Here is a 15,831-nt window from a genome sequence, read left to right as displayed (position 1 = left end):
AACTGAGAAAATGCGTCTGTAAGACCGGGCTGTAGGCAGGCCTGTTGGGCACTTTCTTACTTAGTGATCGATGGGGGAGGGCCCAGCTCACTGAGGAAGGTGCCATTCCTGGGCCAGTGGTCCTGGGTTCTGTAAAAAAGCAGGCTGAGCATGCCATGGGGAGCAAGCCAGTAAGCAGCACCCCTCCATGGCCTCTGCATCAGCTCCTCCTCCAGGTTCCTGTCCTGTTTGAGCCCTGACTTCCTTTAATGATAACAGTGCTGTGGAAGTGTAAGCCGAAGAAACCCTTTCCTCCCAGCTGCTTGGGTGTGTTTTCACCACAGCAGTAGAGACCCCGATGAAGACACTCCCAGGGCTTTGCTGACGGTATTACCTAAGGCCGCAGTGTCCGTCAAGCAACCGTAACTGGGCTTTTTTAGCAACGTATAAATGCTCTGTCCACTCAGTGACTGCTGCCACACTGGGAGTCAGCTTCCTGAGGACAGTGGCTCCTCTGTCCTCTTCACCATAGTCCCAATGCTCAGCATGTGGAACGAGGCTGCCAAGACCAAACTAGATAGGCAGACTCCATCTCCCCGCCTTCTTGGCAGAGATGGAATCCTAGCCATTGCAAGGTAGGTGGAAATGACTCATTTCATCTCTGGCCTGGGCTGAAAAATCTCTCCCTCGAACCTCTCCCTCTTATCCTACTACTTCACTAATGCAGATCCTGGAGAGGGACCCAGTAGAGGGTCTGGAGGCCCCGGGGGACAGCATGTAGCCTCTGATTCACCCTGTGCCACACTGCCCATTGCAGCCCTGCACTGCATCCTTCTGGGGAAAGACTGGCTGAGGAGGCGCCTACCAGAGGCCACACCCAGAGGAAGCCACCCAGCCCTCAGCAGCCATGTGCCCAGGAAAGACGCCAGCCAGCAGCCAGCCGCTACAGGCCTCACTCCCTGGATGAGGCAGGGTAGGGCCGGGCAGGGCAAGGCGAAGACTCACTTTGGAATGCCTGTTGGGAGAATCTTTGCCAGCCGCGTCCTGCCTGGAGGGGTGCTTGCTGCCACTGTTTCCAGTTATGGCCGAGAGCCGGGCCTGGGCCGGCACGTGCCACAGAGGCTCTGCAGGACAAGAGGAGACACACAGGAGGTTAGGAGTGATGCAGGCCAGGGCCTGAAGAATCTACCCTAAACTATGGCTGCACGGTTCCACTCTCTGACTAACCTGTCTGCTCTGGGGGCTCCACCAATGCATGCCTTGGGCTGCAGCAGGACTCAGTTGCAGTGGATATTTACTGAGCACATATTACACGCCAGGAAGCACTGAGAGTCTTATGTGGCTAACTCAGTGAAGCATATAACCTTCCTCCACCGTCCTCCAAGGAGGCTGAGCACACGTACGGCCAGCTCGGGCGTCTCTTTATACAGGACATGCTCACTTCCTTCTGGTCATTCTTTAACCTCAATGATAGAGTGGAAGGTCTTTACGTTTTATTTAACTTTTACTTATTTCACCTCTGTGTGTGTGAGTGTGGGCGCTTGAGTGCCACGGCATACGTGTGGAGGTCAAGGACAGCTTTTGGGACTTGGTTCTCTCCTTCCAATGTATTGGGGTGGGGTATCTCTCGTTCTTTATTCTGCTTCATTCCAAGCTAGCTGGCCTGAGCTTCCAGGTGATTCTCCTGTCACTGCCTTCCATCTCACTGTACGAATGCTAGGATTACAGATGCACACCACATCTGGATTACAGATGCACACCACCATATCTGGATTACAGATGCACAGGGCGGTGGTGGCGCATGCCTTTAATTCCAGCACTCAGGAGGCAGAGCCGGGCGGATCTCTGTGAGTTCAAGGCCAGCCTGGGCTACTAAGTGAGTTCCAGGAAAGGCACAAAGCTACACAGGGAAACCCTATCTTGAACCGCCCCCCCCCCAAATTTTTATTACTTTACTTATTTGTGTGTGTGTGCACATGTCCCTGGGGATTGAATTCACTATATAGCCCGGCTGGCCCGGGACTCATTCTGATCCTATCTTTCAATCTTCCCCGTGTTGGGACTGTAGACATGCACCATGTCTGCATACATCAGTTTGCTGGACAGCTCCAGAACTAGTAAAATGGGTATCGGAACTATCTCGAATAGAAGGGTACCATCAAGGATCAGAGAGATAGAGTAACTGGTTCGAGATCACGCAGTCAGAAATGGTCAGGCAGGAAGTGGATGTCAGAGTCTATGCTGCCCAGTCCCCATCTTTCTAGGGTTCCCTGCCTGTCCCCAACTGGCAGTAATTGCAAGGGCTTGGAAAATATTCTAAGGACAGGCAGTCCTGGGGCCTGGTAGGCACGGCTCATTAGACCCTCAAGGGATGGGGTCACTGCAGAGGTCCTGTGTATGACCGGAAACTTGCTGCCAGGCCCACGGGAGCATGAGCTTCCAGCCCAAAGCTGAAGGCCCCAGGGCAGCCCAGGGCACCGCAGAGTCCATGATCCTGCTGAGGAAGATGGGCCTGGTTTAGCAGGCACTTTCCCAACCTGGGTGCTCTGTGGTACAGGAAACATGTGGCTGTATCCACACCCTGTAGATGGTGGAGTGATCCAACAGGCTTCAGTTCAAATCTCAATTATGCCACTCACCAGCAACAACCTCCAGCGAGGGATAACCCATCCATGCCTCACTGCCTCATTTCTGCAGTAGGAGAGTCACGGTGCCCGCTGCTGTGACTCAGCGGAAGGGACCGTGGGGCACTGAGTACAATGCCAGGCATATGGCGGTTGCACGAAACCAGGCTGCGGATACCATGACTGCCCACTGCAGGGAGGCTGGGCAAAGCCTCTGGCCCTGCTTTGGATCTTGGCCATCCCGTCGCTCTTCCTGAATCCTTTCTGGGTCTTCTGCATGTTCTAAACTTCTTGATGGTTTCTTAACCAGATCTTCCCAGTGTACATGTGTGCACATGTGTGTGCGTCAGGGCAGGTGTTAGTCACCTATAATAAGGGCTCGGGGAAGGGTGAGGGACTGGGGCTCCAGGGGACAGAAGAGAAGCAGCAGGGTCTTTTGACCCCCATCTGGGGCCTGTGCTGAATGCTGGAAAAGGCTCCTCATTTTGCACTTTGGTGTGACAAAGAGCCAGGCAACATTCCTCTCCCTGTCTGAATGGAGTGGGAAAATGAAAAACGGATCACAGACCCATGAGCAGCACCAGGCAAGACCAGCTCATCGAGGAGGAATAAATGGTGCCATACGCCCTCAAGGCAGCAGAGAGATGCACAGCAGGGACAAGGCAACCCCCTACCCGGGGCTGCACCACGATCCCTGGTTCAGGACACCCACACACTGTACCGAGTCCTCCCTGATGCTAATCCTGGGCATGTGGCTGAGGTCACCTTTCCCAGCTGCCTGCGAACCCTCGACACCTCCCAGAGGACGCCTGCCTCTCCACCTCTTCTTTCTGGCACTTCGTTAGCCATCTTCCTTTGGAACCCACCCAACTGTTCATCAGGTCCTTAGGCTTCAAAGGGGCTACAAGGCTGTTACAAGAGATTGTGTTTAAAGTATTCATCCAAGTGGTGCAGGCACACAATTCATAATTATATCTGGTGTGTGTGTGTGTGTGTGTGTGTGTGTGTGTGTGTATAAAAGACGTTCAATTCCATTAGTCAGAAAAATGGAAATTAGACTCAATGGTGTGGTCATGCATACCTGTAATCCCAGCATTTATGAGGTACAGACAAGGAGGATCAAGAATCCTAGGCCATCTTCAGCTACACAGTGAGTGCCAGGCTACCCTGGGCTACATAATAAGATTCCCTTTCTAAATGAATGAATATGTTAATTCAATAAAATTGAATTAAAAGAAAGAGGCAGAGAAAAGCACACCATGTTAGCACTCTATGTCCACTCCAATGGTCCAAACAGAAACGGTGAGGACAGACACACAGCCTTGTCACTAGCAGGAGTGGAACCAGTTCAGGACTTGGAGGAGTGGGCTGGTAGTTTCTTATAAAGTCAAACACATGATCCAGCTGTTCTATGTCTAGAACACATGCTCATGAAGAGATAGATGAAACAGCCTCGAACTGTCCCCTCAGCATCCCTCAAGCACAAAAGAATACTAAGTACAGAAATCCCGTCATTCAGTCACATGGCTGCCCAGAGCCAGCGTGACACTGAGCCACAGAATCCAGAGGCACACGAGCAAAGCCATGGCACGATTTTATAGTCTATGTAGTCCAGAGCCAGCCAAGAAGAAGGGAGGTCATCTGTCAGACCATCAGGGAGAGGCCCTTGGGGAGGGGCAGACGGCACTGGGGCCCAGGATGTCTTACCTGGTTTGGGGCGCTCCATGGTGCTCTCTTGGCTAGTCAGGCCACCTGAAGAGGAGTCCCCGCTGGACATGCCATCGTGCATAAAGTGAGGGTCGAATGACAGCAGCGGATGTGGGGCGGCCGTGTACCTGCAGGCAGAGAGGGGACACGAGGTGAAGTCCCGCTGTGACGGCGCCAGAGCCCGGGACCTGCTTGCCAGTGGCTCTTAACACTCAGGAGTCTCTGCTGTGGGCTGGGGCGCAGAGCTGCCGGCAGGGCTGGGCGAGGCAGCCTGGTATCTGCGAATAACTGGAGCTCAGCGAAGAGGCTCGCCTGGGACGCCTGCCAGGGGGTGGTGGCACCAGGAGTGCAGGGTACAGCAGGCTTCCCGAGGAGGGAGGGCGCAGCGCCACTTGGGCGACTGCCCTGCTCACGCAGGCTTCTGCCTCTTGGCTGTAGAAGGGGGCTATCTAGCCTTCCTGGGAGCTTTGGCCTCAGGCTCACTGTAGGCTCCCCTTTCTCTGAGGGAGCTAGGCCAATCAGGCAGCATTTTGTGGGTACAGCAGACCCAGGCTGGATAGGATGAGTTCCATACCTCACTGTTGTCTTTTGCCTGGCCAGGTATAATCAGTTTCTAGGCCAGAGCCTCAGTTTCCCCAGCTGTTAAGAGGTGACTATAACAGGCCCTTTCTTACGGCACTTGGCTCGTGTCTGACACCTGACACAGGGGGAGCTGAGACACCCGGCCCACAGCCTACACCAGTGTTCCTTTGCTGCCGGAGGAAGACGCCACAGTGGCTTAAAAATAAGGCAGATTTGGACTCAAACCCCAGCTCTCAGTTGGGCAAGGGCTTTGGTTGAGTTATGGGTTTTTGTTTTGTTTTGTTTTTAGGTTTGTGATTGATTCTTTTTTATAAGAATAATTTATCTATCTTTGTGCGCATTGGTGTTTTGCCTGCATGTATGTCTGTGTGAGGGTGTCAGATCTTGGAATTACAGACAGTTATTAGCTGCCATATGGGTGCTGGGAATTGAACCCAGGTCCTCTGGAAGAACAGTCAGTGGTCTTAACTGCTGAGCCATCTCTCCAGCCCCATGATTCATTCTTTTAAAAATATTTTTTACTGTTGGCAGTGGTGGCTCACGCCTTTAATACCAGTACTAGGGAGGCAGAGGTAGGCAGATCTCTGTGAGTTCAAGGCCAGCTTCGTCTACAAAGTGAGTTCCCAAACAGCCAGAGCCATTACACAGAGAAGCCCTGTCTCAAACAAAATAAAATAAAACAAAACACATATATATAATCACATTTATGTGTGTGCACATGTGCCTAGACCACAACACACACACAGAGGTCAGAGGACAACTTGCAGGAGTCTGTTCTCACCTTCTACCACATGGGATCCAGGGACTGAACCCAGGTTAGCAGTAGGCGCCTTATCCACTCAGAAATCTCGCTGGCTCTGTCTTTTTGTTTTCATCTTCATTGAGGCAGCATCTCATGTAGCCCACACTGGTCTGAACTGGTTATCTAGCCAAAGATGACCTTGAACAGCTCTTCCTGCCTCCCATCTTCCCTGGTGCTAGGATTATCAGTGTGTACCACTGGACTGGGCTGAGCTGTCGTTTTTATGTTTGATAATCACGGCCAAGGTTGTGGAGTGGAGAACCAGCAAAGATGCCCCCAGACAGCAACACATACCACAGGCAAGGGCCAGAATTCAAGGGAGCTGGTGGTGGAGGGCTGGAGTTGGATCGTGGGGGCTGCTATGAGCACCTCTTGTTTTGGGGCTTGAATCTGGAATGACACTCCCACGTGAGAGCTTGTGTTTTAGAAGCTTGGCCTCAGCCGCTGGTGCTGTTTTGGACCGTTATAGAAACTTAGGGAGGTGAGTTCTGTCTGGAAGAAATAGGTCACTAGTGGGTTCAGAATGTCCTTGGTCACTTCCTGTGGCTCTGTCTCCTGGCCTGCTGTGATGGGAATGGTTATCTTCCTCCACATGCTCCTACAGGCACACGGAGCCAAGCAGCTATGGATCAACCCCCATGAAACCAGAAATCAATTCTTCTCCTGAGATGTTTTTGCCAGACACTTGGTCACAGCGACACAAAAAGCAAGTAGACTCTGTGTCTCCCTCTGTCAGAACACGGTCCAAGAATGGAGTCGTGTGAAGGGAATTCTGAGTGCTTGTGAGAAAACTCCAAGAAACCAAGACAAGAGTCTTATGACCTGCTTCTTCAAAGACATGGAACTGTTCTTGAAACACGTTTTCCTCCTCCTCCTATGTAGCAGATGGGAGTGAGTTGACTTCAGATTATTCACTACAACCAGCTTTTGTTACTTGTCTATATGACTCTATGGAGAAACATGCTTCTGCTATGTGTGGCTTGTCTTTGCGACTGGACCCTTTCTTTACTCATGATTCTTCTTAACCTTTAGAGTATAAATTGCCTGATGCTCTGAACAAAGCTGCCTATTGCATGAGACTTTAGTCCGCCTCATTCATCGGCTCCATTCTCCCAGGTTCCACCACCTCTAGCAGCGGACACCCCTCACCTCCCGATGTCAGTCTACCTCAGGCCAAGCCACCCACGGAATGGCCTTTTCTGTTTATCTGGGGCTGGGTCAGGGACAGGCAGAAGGCATGGTTTGGGATGAATGGGGGTTTATAGTAAAGACGTCTAAAAACTATTTGTGACTTTCTACTTCCATAATGTCATGGGCCAGATTTCCTGACCCCTGTGACTGGCTTGGTGGCGATGACCAGTTCTCACCAATGAACTGGAAGAGGAAGTAATGGGGAATGCCAGCTTCTGGGACAATCTGGGGGAAGGGAAGGGTTGGGATGGGGTGGGGTTGGTCGGAGCAGGGAGAGGTAATAGCTGCCGGGACAATCTGTGTCCTGTGAAGTCCTCAGTTAACCAACAGTGCAACTTCGGAGTAGATGAGAAACTTCGTTATTTTGGGGGACAGGGTTTCATGTAGTTCATGTTAGCCTTGAACCCACTATATGTAGTTGAGGAGTAACCTGAACTCCAGAGACTCCTGGAATTATAGCCAAGTGCCCATTTTAGGAATCTGGGCTTTGTGCATGCTGAGGCAAGTATTCTATCAACTGAGCTACATCTCCAACTCTTTTTTTCTTTGGTGCTAGGACTGACTTGAGACTCTTGGGCACAATGAACTACATCCCCTCAGACCCCAAATAAAACTTTGTTAACATAAGTTTCAGAGATAACCTGACTGAAATGGGAGGACTGGAGCCCAGGGGCTTCTGGCAAACATCTCCATCTCCTTGCTCCTAAGAAAGATAAGAAAAGCTATCCTCTGTGGGCAATGGCACTTGCTGCCAAGTCTGATGACCTGAGTCCAATCTCTGGGATCCACATGGTAGGAAAAGAGAACCAACTCCTGCAAGTTGTCTTCTTACCGCCACATGCAGGTCATAAAGTGCGCGGGCATACACACTGTGGTAGTTTGATTGAGATGTTCCCCCATGGTCTTGGACATTTGAATACTTGGTCCCCAGTCGGTGGCACTGTTTGGGGAGGTTTAGGAAGTGTGCCCTTGTTGGAGGAAGTATGTTATTGGAGGTAGGCTTTAAGAGTATAAGGGTACTGAGTGGTAGTGGCATACACCTTTAATCCCAGCACTTGGGAGGCAGAGGCAGGCAGATCTCTGTGATTAGAGGCTAGCCTGGTCTACAGAGTGAGTCCCAAGACAGCCAGAGTTACACAGGGAAACCCTGTCTCAAACAAACATAAAAGTATAAAGGTTCAAGCCGTTTGACTTTGCTCATTCACTCTCTTTTGTGCTTGTAGTTCAGGATGTGAGCCCTCATCTGCTGCTCCAGCTGCCATGTCTGCCACCTGCTGCCTCTGCTCTACCAACATGGCCTATAACATGCTGGAATCACAAACCAAATCAACTCTTTCTTCTACAAGTTGCCTTGACTATGGAGCTTTATCACAGCAACAGAAAAGTGATGGTATAGAGGGCTTCTCACCTCCTCCAGATCTGGCGTGGCCTAGATAGAACACCATGAGTACCTCTGATCTTCTTGCCATCAGTCTGGAGCTGAGGCTGTTGCTGAGGGGACTGGAGATGACAAGGGCAATAATGCTGGGCCACAGGGGATGAGTGTTCCCTGAGCCCACCCTGCCTGGGCTACCTTTGTGGTACAGAACATATTTCTATGGGTTTGGAGCCTACTTTTGGTGTTTCTGGCCAAGTGACCCAGTGACATAGGCCTTGAATGCTGAGGGAGTGCTGAGCGTCTGTGACCAGTGCAGAGCTCCGTGCCTCCCAGGCCTACGACTGGTTCATTCGGTTTCCCACGAGGTCAGTGTCAAATCCTGAGCACCGAAGGGAAAGGTCAGTAGAAGCTGGGATGAGCCAGGGAGGGTGGAGAGCACCAATGGCCAAGTCATGGGCTGCTGCCTTGTGTCTGCTCTGCATGGCCTCCTCCTGGACTTGACCACACTTCCCAGGCTCCCTTGCAGTTCTGGCCAGTGAAGTAACAGTTAAAGCATGTAAGAAATCTCCTGGGGGGATGGCAAGCTCAAGGCCAGCCTAGGCAACTTAATGAGACTAATTCTCAAGATCTAAAGTAACAAGGCGGCCGGGGACGTAGCTCAGCAGCAGGGGGCTTGCCTACTATGTGTGAGACCTTGACTTTAGTCCCTAGTGCGGAAAACCACAAACGCACACTGGGCTGGTGAGACGGCTCAGGGGTAAGGGCAGCGGCCTCCAAGCCTGACGACTGGAGTGGGATCAACTCACTTTCAGTTGCCCCCTGATTTCCACACTTGTGTTTGGAATGCATGCAGCCACAAATATACACATGCACACAGACTAGCTAAAAATGCAACAGAAAAGCAAAGCAACAAAAACAACCCAAATCCAAAATGAAGAGCAGAGACTCCAACAACGTGGGAGAAAGAACGCTGTGTCATACAGCCAAGCCTAACCTGACAGGTGTCTCTCTCAGCTAACGCCATTCAGGACAGACTGTACTGTCTCCAGTCACCTCACAGCTGCTTGTTTGTAAGTTTGTTTTTGCTTTTTAGAGACAGGGTTTTTCTGTGTAACAGCCCTGGCTGTCCTGGAACTCACGGAGATCCACCTGCCTCTGCCTCCCAAGTGCTGGGATTAAAGGCGTGCACCACCACTGCCCGGCAGGTGTTTCATTCTGAGACAAGTTCTCACATATCTCAGACTAGCCTCAAATTCACTATGTAGCCAAGGATGACCTGAACCTCTGCTCTTCCTGCCTCCACCTCTGGAGCTGGAGGATTACAGGCAGGCAGCACCACCCCAGCTGTGTTCTCCAGCGCTTACACAGCTGGCCACCAAGTGAGCCCCCCTGGTCTAAGTCTGTGTAGGTGCGTCGTGTAGGCCAGAGGTTACTCTTCTGCCAGTCTTCAAGAGCCAGCCACCTTAGTTTTTGAGACAAGGTCTCTCACTGGACCCTGGGGTCAACCAATTAGGCTAGACAGTCAGTAAGGGGTTCACCTCTCTCTGCCTCTCCAGCACCGGGATCATAAACATATACCATATTCACTTGTGTATATGTTTATGTGCACATGCAAGTACATGTGTAGCACATGTCAGGTGGCCTCCTCTGTGATTCTTTTACCTTATTTGGGTTTTTAGTTTTGTTTTGTTTTAAATTATCTGCAACTCAAGCTCACCAATTAGCTGGGCTGGCCAGCTTTTGAGATCTGAGTCTGCCTGCCTCTGCCTCCCCGGCACTGAGGCCATAGGTGTGTGCAGCCAGGGCTGCAGTACCCATGAGTGCTAGGCACTGACCTGGGTCCCCTGGCTTCTGCAGCAGGGTGTCACGGACTGAACCGTCTCCCCAGCCGCTGCCATTGCCTTTCTGAACTGGGTTCTCCTTACCTCCATTTTCTGCTGTCTGACCTGTGCTGACCATTTTCTCAGAGGCTGGGATGTCCCAACTGGGGCCATTTTTATCATTTGCAAATTTTGGTCAGCTCCATTGAAATGAAGACAGTCTTTATCCTGCCATGTATGCAGAGTTCTGGGCAAACACTGCTGGAAGAAGATGGCTGTCTTCCATCTCATCTAAGATGTGGTAATTACTCTATTTTTTTGGAAAATAAAAATCACTTTCCAGATGAAGTGTTTGGGGTTCTGATAAAGGGCTGAGTAGCTGTAGTTCTGGAGCTATAAGGCAGAAGCTGGGTGCACTCTGAGTAGGTTAGGGGAAGGTGTCAAAGGGTCATCAGGGCCAAGCTACTAGGAGGCTGGCTTGAGTCTTCCGCTTACCACTACAGAGGAAAGAACCAGGGCAGAGATGAAGGTAGACAGGCGTGGTACGCAAGTGGAAAGCTTGGCCCAAGACCCTCTCTCCTGCCTTCACTGATGGGACAGTGGATGAGTGATTACAGGGCAGGGGACAGAGAGGATGATGGGTGATACAGCGCCATCACCTTCTCTGTTGGTGGAGCCAAGAGGCTGCAGTGGTGACTCCCTCTGTCACATGACTTACATAAGTACTGATGTAAGAGCTAGACGTCAATGTGACTTTGCCAGAAGCTGACTGAGGGGTTCGAGAGACCTAGTTCCATCACTCTAGTTTTATTTTGAGAGTGGGTCTCATTATGTAGTCCAAGCTGGCCTTGAACTCCTGATCCACTTGTATCAGCTTGCAGACTGCTGTGATTATAGGTGTGTACCACTGTGCCTGGTAAATTCTTTCATTCTTTAAATAAATAATAAATATCGATATATCTATATTTATTATTTACTATTTCTTAAATTAATATTTATTTAACTTTATGTGTATGAATGTTTTGACTGTATGCATATATGTATACTATATATGCCTAGTGCCTGTGGAAGTCAGAAGATGGTATTGGATCCTATGGAACTGGAGTTACAGAATGCTGTGGCCACCATGCAGGAGGCTAGGAGCCAACCCAGGTCCTCTGCAAGAGGAGAAAGCCATCTCTCCAGCCCCGAAAGATTTATTATTTACTTTTAATTTATGTGTACAAGTGTTTTGCCGGTATATATGTATATGACCCACTTGAGTTCAGTGCCCACGGAGGCCAGAAGAGGGTACTGGATGCCCTGGAGCTGGAGTTACAGATGGCCGTGTGCCACTATGTGCATGCGGGGACTGAACCCTGGTCTCTGCAAGAGCAGCCGGTCTCTTAACCACCTCTCTGCCCCACCCTGAATCTGTTCATTTGTTCTTTTTTCCTTTCTCTTCTTCCTTCTACTTTTTAAAAAACAAAAGACTGGGTCTTGGTATGTAGCTCTGACTAGCCTGGAACTTGCTATATCAAGTTCTTCCTTTTTATTTATTATTACTATTATTATTACTATTATTATTATTATTATTATTACTATTTTCAAGACAGGGTTTCTCTGTGTAACAGCCCTAGCTATCCTAGAACTCACTCTGTAGACCAGGCTGGCCTTGAACTCACAGAGATCCGCCTGCCTCTGCCTCCCAAGTGCTGGGATTAAAGGCGTGCGCCACCACAGCCCGGCCAAGTTCTTCCATTTTTAAAACAAAAAGTGTTTCTCAGGGTTGGGATGTGCTTCAGATGGCAGCGCTTGCTAGCATACACAAAGCCTTGGGCTCGATCCCAGCACCAGGTAAGCCTGCGTGGCATCACACACCTGTAATCCCAGCACTCAGGCCGAGGCGAGAGCTCAGGGACTCAGGGTTGTCCTTGGCTATATGATGGGTGTGAAGCTAGCTTGGGTTACCTGAGGGGGTGGGGAAATGGGTAGGAATGAGGATACAAACAAGCTGAGCACTAGTATTCACCTCTGCCACTCCATACCATTGCAGACACGCCTCCTTCACTAGGAATGACTATCATCTCCGCACTAAGCCAAAGGAACCCTTCTTCCCTGAAGCAGCTGCCTGTGGGCTATTCGTTCATAGCAACAACAAAAGTAACCCATGTGCTATGATAGTTAAATCTGGTGGCTTAGGGTCTGAGTATGCTGGGAACACCTGACCAAGCTCAAAGTCAGCTACAGGCGGAGATGGAAATGCTGAGCCATGAGTAGCAGAGATTGGGGCTAGGCACCCCTGAAGCCCCGAAAAGAGAGCTGTGGACTAGGAAGAGCTAGAACCACAAGGAGACCGTCTAGAGAAGCTAATGCACAACCCCCAGCCACGTGTGTGACTGTGCCCAGATCTCCAGGGGACCACGCATGTGGCGATGATCTGGAAGAGAAGTTCAGAATTCTTGGGGCAGGAGATGACCAGGGCCAGCCCCAGCCAGTCTCAGGCCTGATTCCTATCCAGACTGCTTCCTGTTGGCCAAGGAGATTCATTTTGCTGAGCCCCACCTTGGCTTCTGTGAAATGGAGACAAGCAATCTACTTCCTGAGGCTTCTGGGAGGACTCCCTGAGATCCCGTAAGACGGATGAGTGCTACCAGAGAACTCAGAAAAAGATGCATGCAAATGTATCCACTTTGTTCCTCTCATTCATTTTTGCTTTAAGTAGCAAAAGCAATGTAGGAGAAAGGCTGGCTTTCCAATAAATTGCTGGAGCAATCAGACATTCTTGGCAAAAATGGAAACTTGACCGAAACCTCTCACCTAAACAGAAGCCAAAATAATCATGGATACTGGGTGTGGCAACACCTGCACAGGTTTGTATTCTGAGGATGAGGCAGGAGGAGCTCAATGTCAAGCCCTGTCTGGGATACAGCTGGGCAACTTAACGAAACTGTGTCAAAAGAAGGAAGGAAGAAGGAAGAAAGAAAAAAAGAGAAAGGCCTTCAGATGCAGCTCAGTGGTAGAGCCCCTGCCTAGAACCCCCCAGTGAGGGGCTGGGGTGTGGCTCAGTGGTAGAGCCCCTCCTAGTGTGCAAAGTAGAATCCCCCAGTGAGGCTGGGGTGTGGCTCAGTGCAGAGCCCCTGCCTAGGTGAGGGCTGGGGTGTGGCTCAGTGGTAGAGCCCCTGCCTAGAATCCCCCAGTGAAGGGCTGGGGTGTGGCTCAGTGGCAGAGCCCCTGCCTAGAATCCCCCAGTGAGGGGCTGGGGTGTGGCTCAGTGGTAGAGCCCTGCCTGTCATCCCCCAGTGAGGGGCTGGGGTGTGGCTCAGTGGTAGAGCCCCTGCCTGTCATCCCCCAGTGAGGGGCTGGGGTGTGGCTCAGTGGCAGAGCCCCTGCCTAGAATCCCCCAGTGAGGGGCTGGGGTGTGGCTCAGTGGTAGAGCACTTGTGTAGCTCTAGAGAGGTCTTGGCTCAATCTCCACCATGAAGAGGAGTGGGGTAGGGGAATCAAGGACTTAAAATGCCCAACAGTAAAATATCTGATTTATATTAGGAAAAAGATGACAGTTTATACATTAAAAAAATGTCCTTTTTTTTTTTTTTTTTTTTTTTTTTTTTTTTTTTTTTTTTTTTTTTTTTTAAGGAAAGATCCTATAAAGAAGATGAAAAGAAAAGCAAGGCTGATCATACAAAGAGCTCTCCAACACTGCAAAGCACTGAGTGAGCTAGAAACTGGGCAAAGGCTCCCAGACATCTCACTGGAGAGGATACAGAGCTGGCAGATCAGCACACAAGATGCTCAGCACTGTTGGCCCTCAGAGCGATGCAAATTAAAACGACAATGAGACAGCAAGATGCGCCCATCAGAGTGGCTGAAATGAGGAATGGTGACGATGCCACGTGGCACGAGACCATGGAGAAACTGGATCACGCACATGCTGCCGGCGGGCATGTAAAACGGACTTACCACATGGTAAGCGACTGCACTGGGCACTGAGCCCAGGCAAATGGAAACTGATTTCCACGCAGCAATGCATATGTTTGAACATACATGTTCCATGTTCACAGCCTGAATATTTATAATGGCCCAAACCCAGAAACTCACCAAGTATCTTTGTCAGGGTGGATAAGTTAAACTGAGTTATCAATGAGCTGCATCTTCTTTAAAAAAACAAAACAAAAACAAGCTTGAATTTTGTTTTATTTTATGAGTGTTGCCTGCATGTATATATTTGTATCACATGTGTGCCTGGTGCCTGTGGAGGTCAGAAGAGGGTTTGGCTCTGCTGGAACTGGAGTTACAGACAGTTGTAAGCTGTCATGTGGGTGCAGGGAACCTAGCCTGGGTCCTCTTAAGAGTAGTCCGTGCTCTTAACTGCTGAGCCATCGTCCAGCTCCCTCACTTTTGATTTTTGGGACATGGTCTCATTAAGTTGCACGGGCTGGTCTGTATTCGAGATTAGGCGTGAACTTTTGACACACACACACACACACACACACACACACACACACACACACACCGTTTTTAGAACGTGGGGTAGCTGGGACTGCAGGCCCGTGACAGCAGGCTCAGCCCTATCACATCTGTCAGCAGCCAGCTGCTGACATTTGCGGCGGTCTTGGTCCTTGCTGAGGCCCAGGTGCCGTCCCAGCATGCTGCACATTCCAGCGTTTTCTTTGCCTCTGCTCGTTCATGCTCTGTCCTCTCCGGCAGACTCCCACCACTGTCCCCCGCTTTACTCAAATGCTGCCCTCCCTGACATGGACCTCCTGGGTAGTGCTCCTCCTCCTCCTCCTCCGATGTGCTCCTCAGCCATGTGGTTTGTGGAACTCTCTCTCTAGCACAAGCCAAAGAGGACAGCAAGACCCCCGGAACTGAGTAGGCCAAACGTTCCTCCTAGCACTTGACACGCTGAAAGCTCTTGGGGTCCGGTGCTGAATGAGTGCTGAGCAGTGGCCTCTACAAGATAATCAGTGGGTCCCCCCCCCCCCCCCCACTTTCCAACAGAGGCTAGCATCCAATAAGGTGCAGAGTGGTGCTCTCAGAGCACTGTCTACTGCCGGCCTCCCAGGACAGGAACTCAGGGAAAGCCCAGGCCTGTGTGGACCAGCCCTCCTTAGGTGAGAGCCTTCGTTTGGTGAACTGGTCCCTGGGCTAGAGGCAGGTGGTTTGGTCTCAGATAAACCACCTGCTCTTTCCTGTCCTCACCAGAGACCAAGAATTCACCCTGTGTCAGCCCCAGCACTCGGGAGACATGGAACAGGCTGGCAAGCTCCCAGGTCTTGAAGCAAACTCATACTTTTTTCTTTTGTGCATATGGATATGTGCCATGTTCCCGAGGCTGGCCTCTGTCTGTCATGTGTGCCATGTTCCCGAGGCTGGCCTCTGTCATGTGTGCCATATTCCCGAGGCTGGCCTCTGTCTGTCTGTGTGCCATGTTCCCGAGGCTGGCCTCTGTCTGTGTCCTCTTCCTCCCTTCTTGTCCCTTCCTCTTTTCTATCCATCTACTGGGCTAAGAGAATGGCGGTTGCTGGTGGCCACAGTCAGGGACCACTGAGGAGCTGAGGGGCAGAGCTGGCCTCTTCCTTCCTTGGGGCAGGCTTCCAGGGGGAGCACAGACACTCAGGTTAGGAGGCTGGTCTCTTGTGAAGGGTTTCCTGTTGTAGAATATTATTTTAACTAGGCAAAGACGCATTACATTTGTTTATGCTGCAGAATATTACTTTAACTGTGTAAAGGTGTGTTACATTTGTTTGTGCTGCATTTGTTAAT

At 50.6% G+C, this 15,831-nt stretch overlaps 1 protein-coding gene across 2 annotated transcripts in view; it reads right to left on the bottom strand.

Moving 5' to 3' along the window:
- Sipa1l3 (signal induced proliferation associated 1 like 3) overlaps nucleotides 1-15,831 on the bottom strand; it is a 219,463-nt gene that overhangs the window by 38,595 nt on the left and 165,037 nt on the right. For both annotated transcript variants that reach the window (XM_028859573.2, XM_028859575.2), the window contains exons 12-13: nucleotides 4,311-4,438; nucleotides 985-1,103 (exon numbers count right to left, since the gene is read on the bottom strand). In XM_028859573.2, the coding sequence (XP_028715406.1) occupies nucleotides 985-1,103; nucleotides 4,311-4,438 (247 nt within the window). The remainder of the gene's footprint in view (nucleotides 1-984; nucleotides 1,104-4,310; nucleotides 4,439-15,831) is intronic.

The sequence above is a fragment of the Peromyscus leucopus genome, chromosome 1 (genome assembly GCF_004664715.2).
Source record: "Peromyscus leucopus breed LL Stock chromosome 1, UCI_PerLeu_2.1, whole genome shotgun sequence".
Classification (NCBI taxonomy): Eukaryota; Metazoa; Chordata; class Mammalia; order Rodentia; family Cricetidae; genus Peromyscus; species Peromyscus leucopus.
The sequence above is the reverse complement of the archived record's forward strand: the minus strand, read 5'-3'. Positions and strand labels throughout refer to the sequence as shown.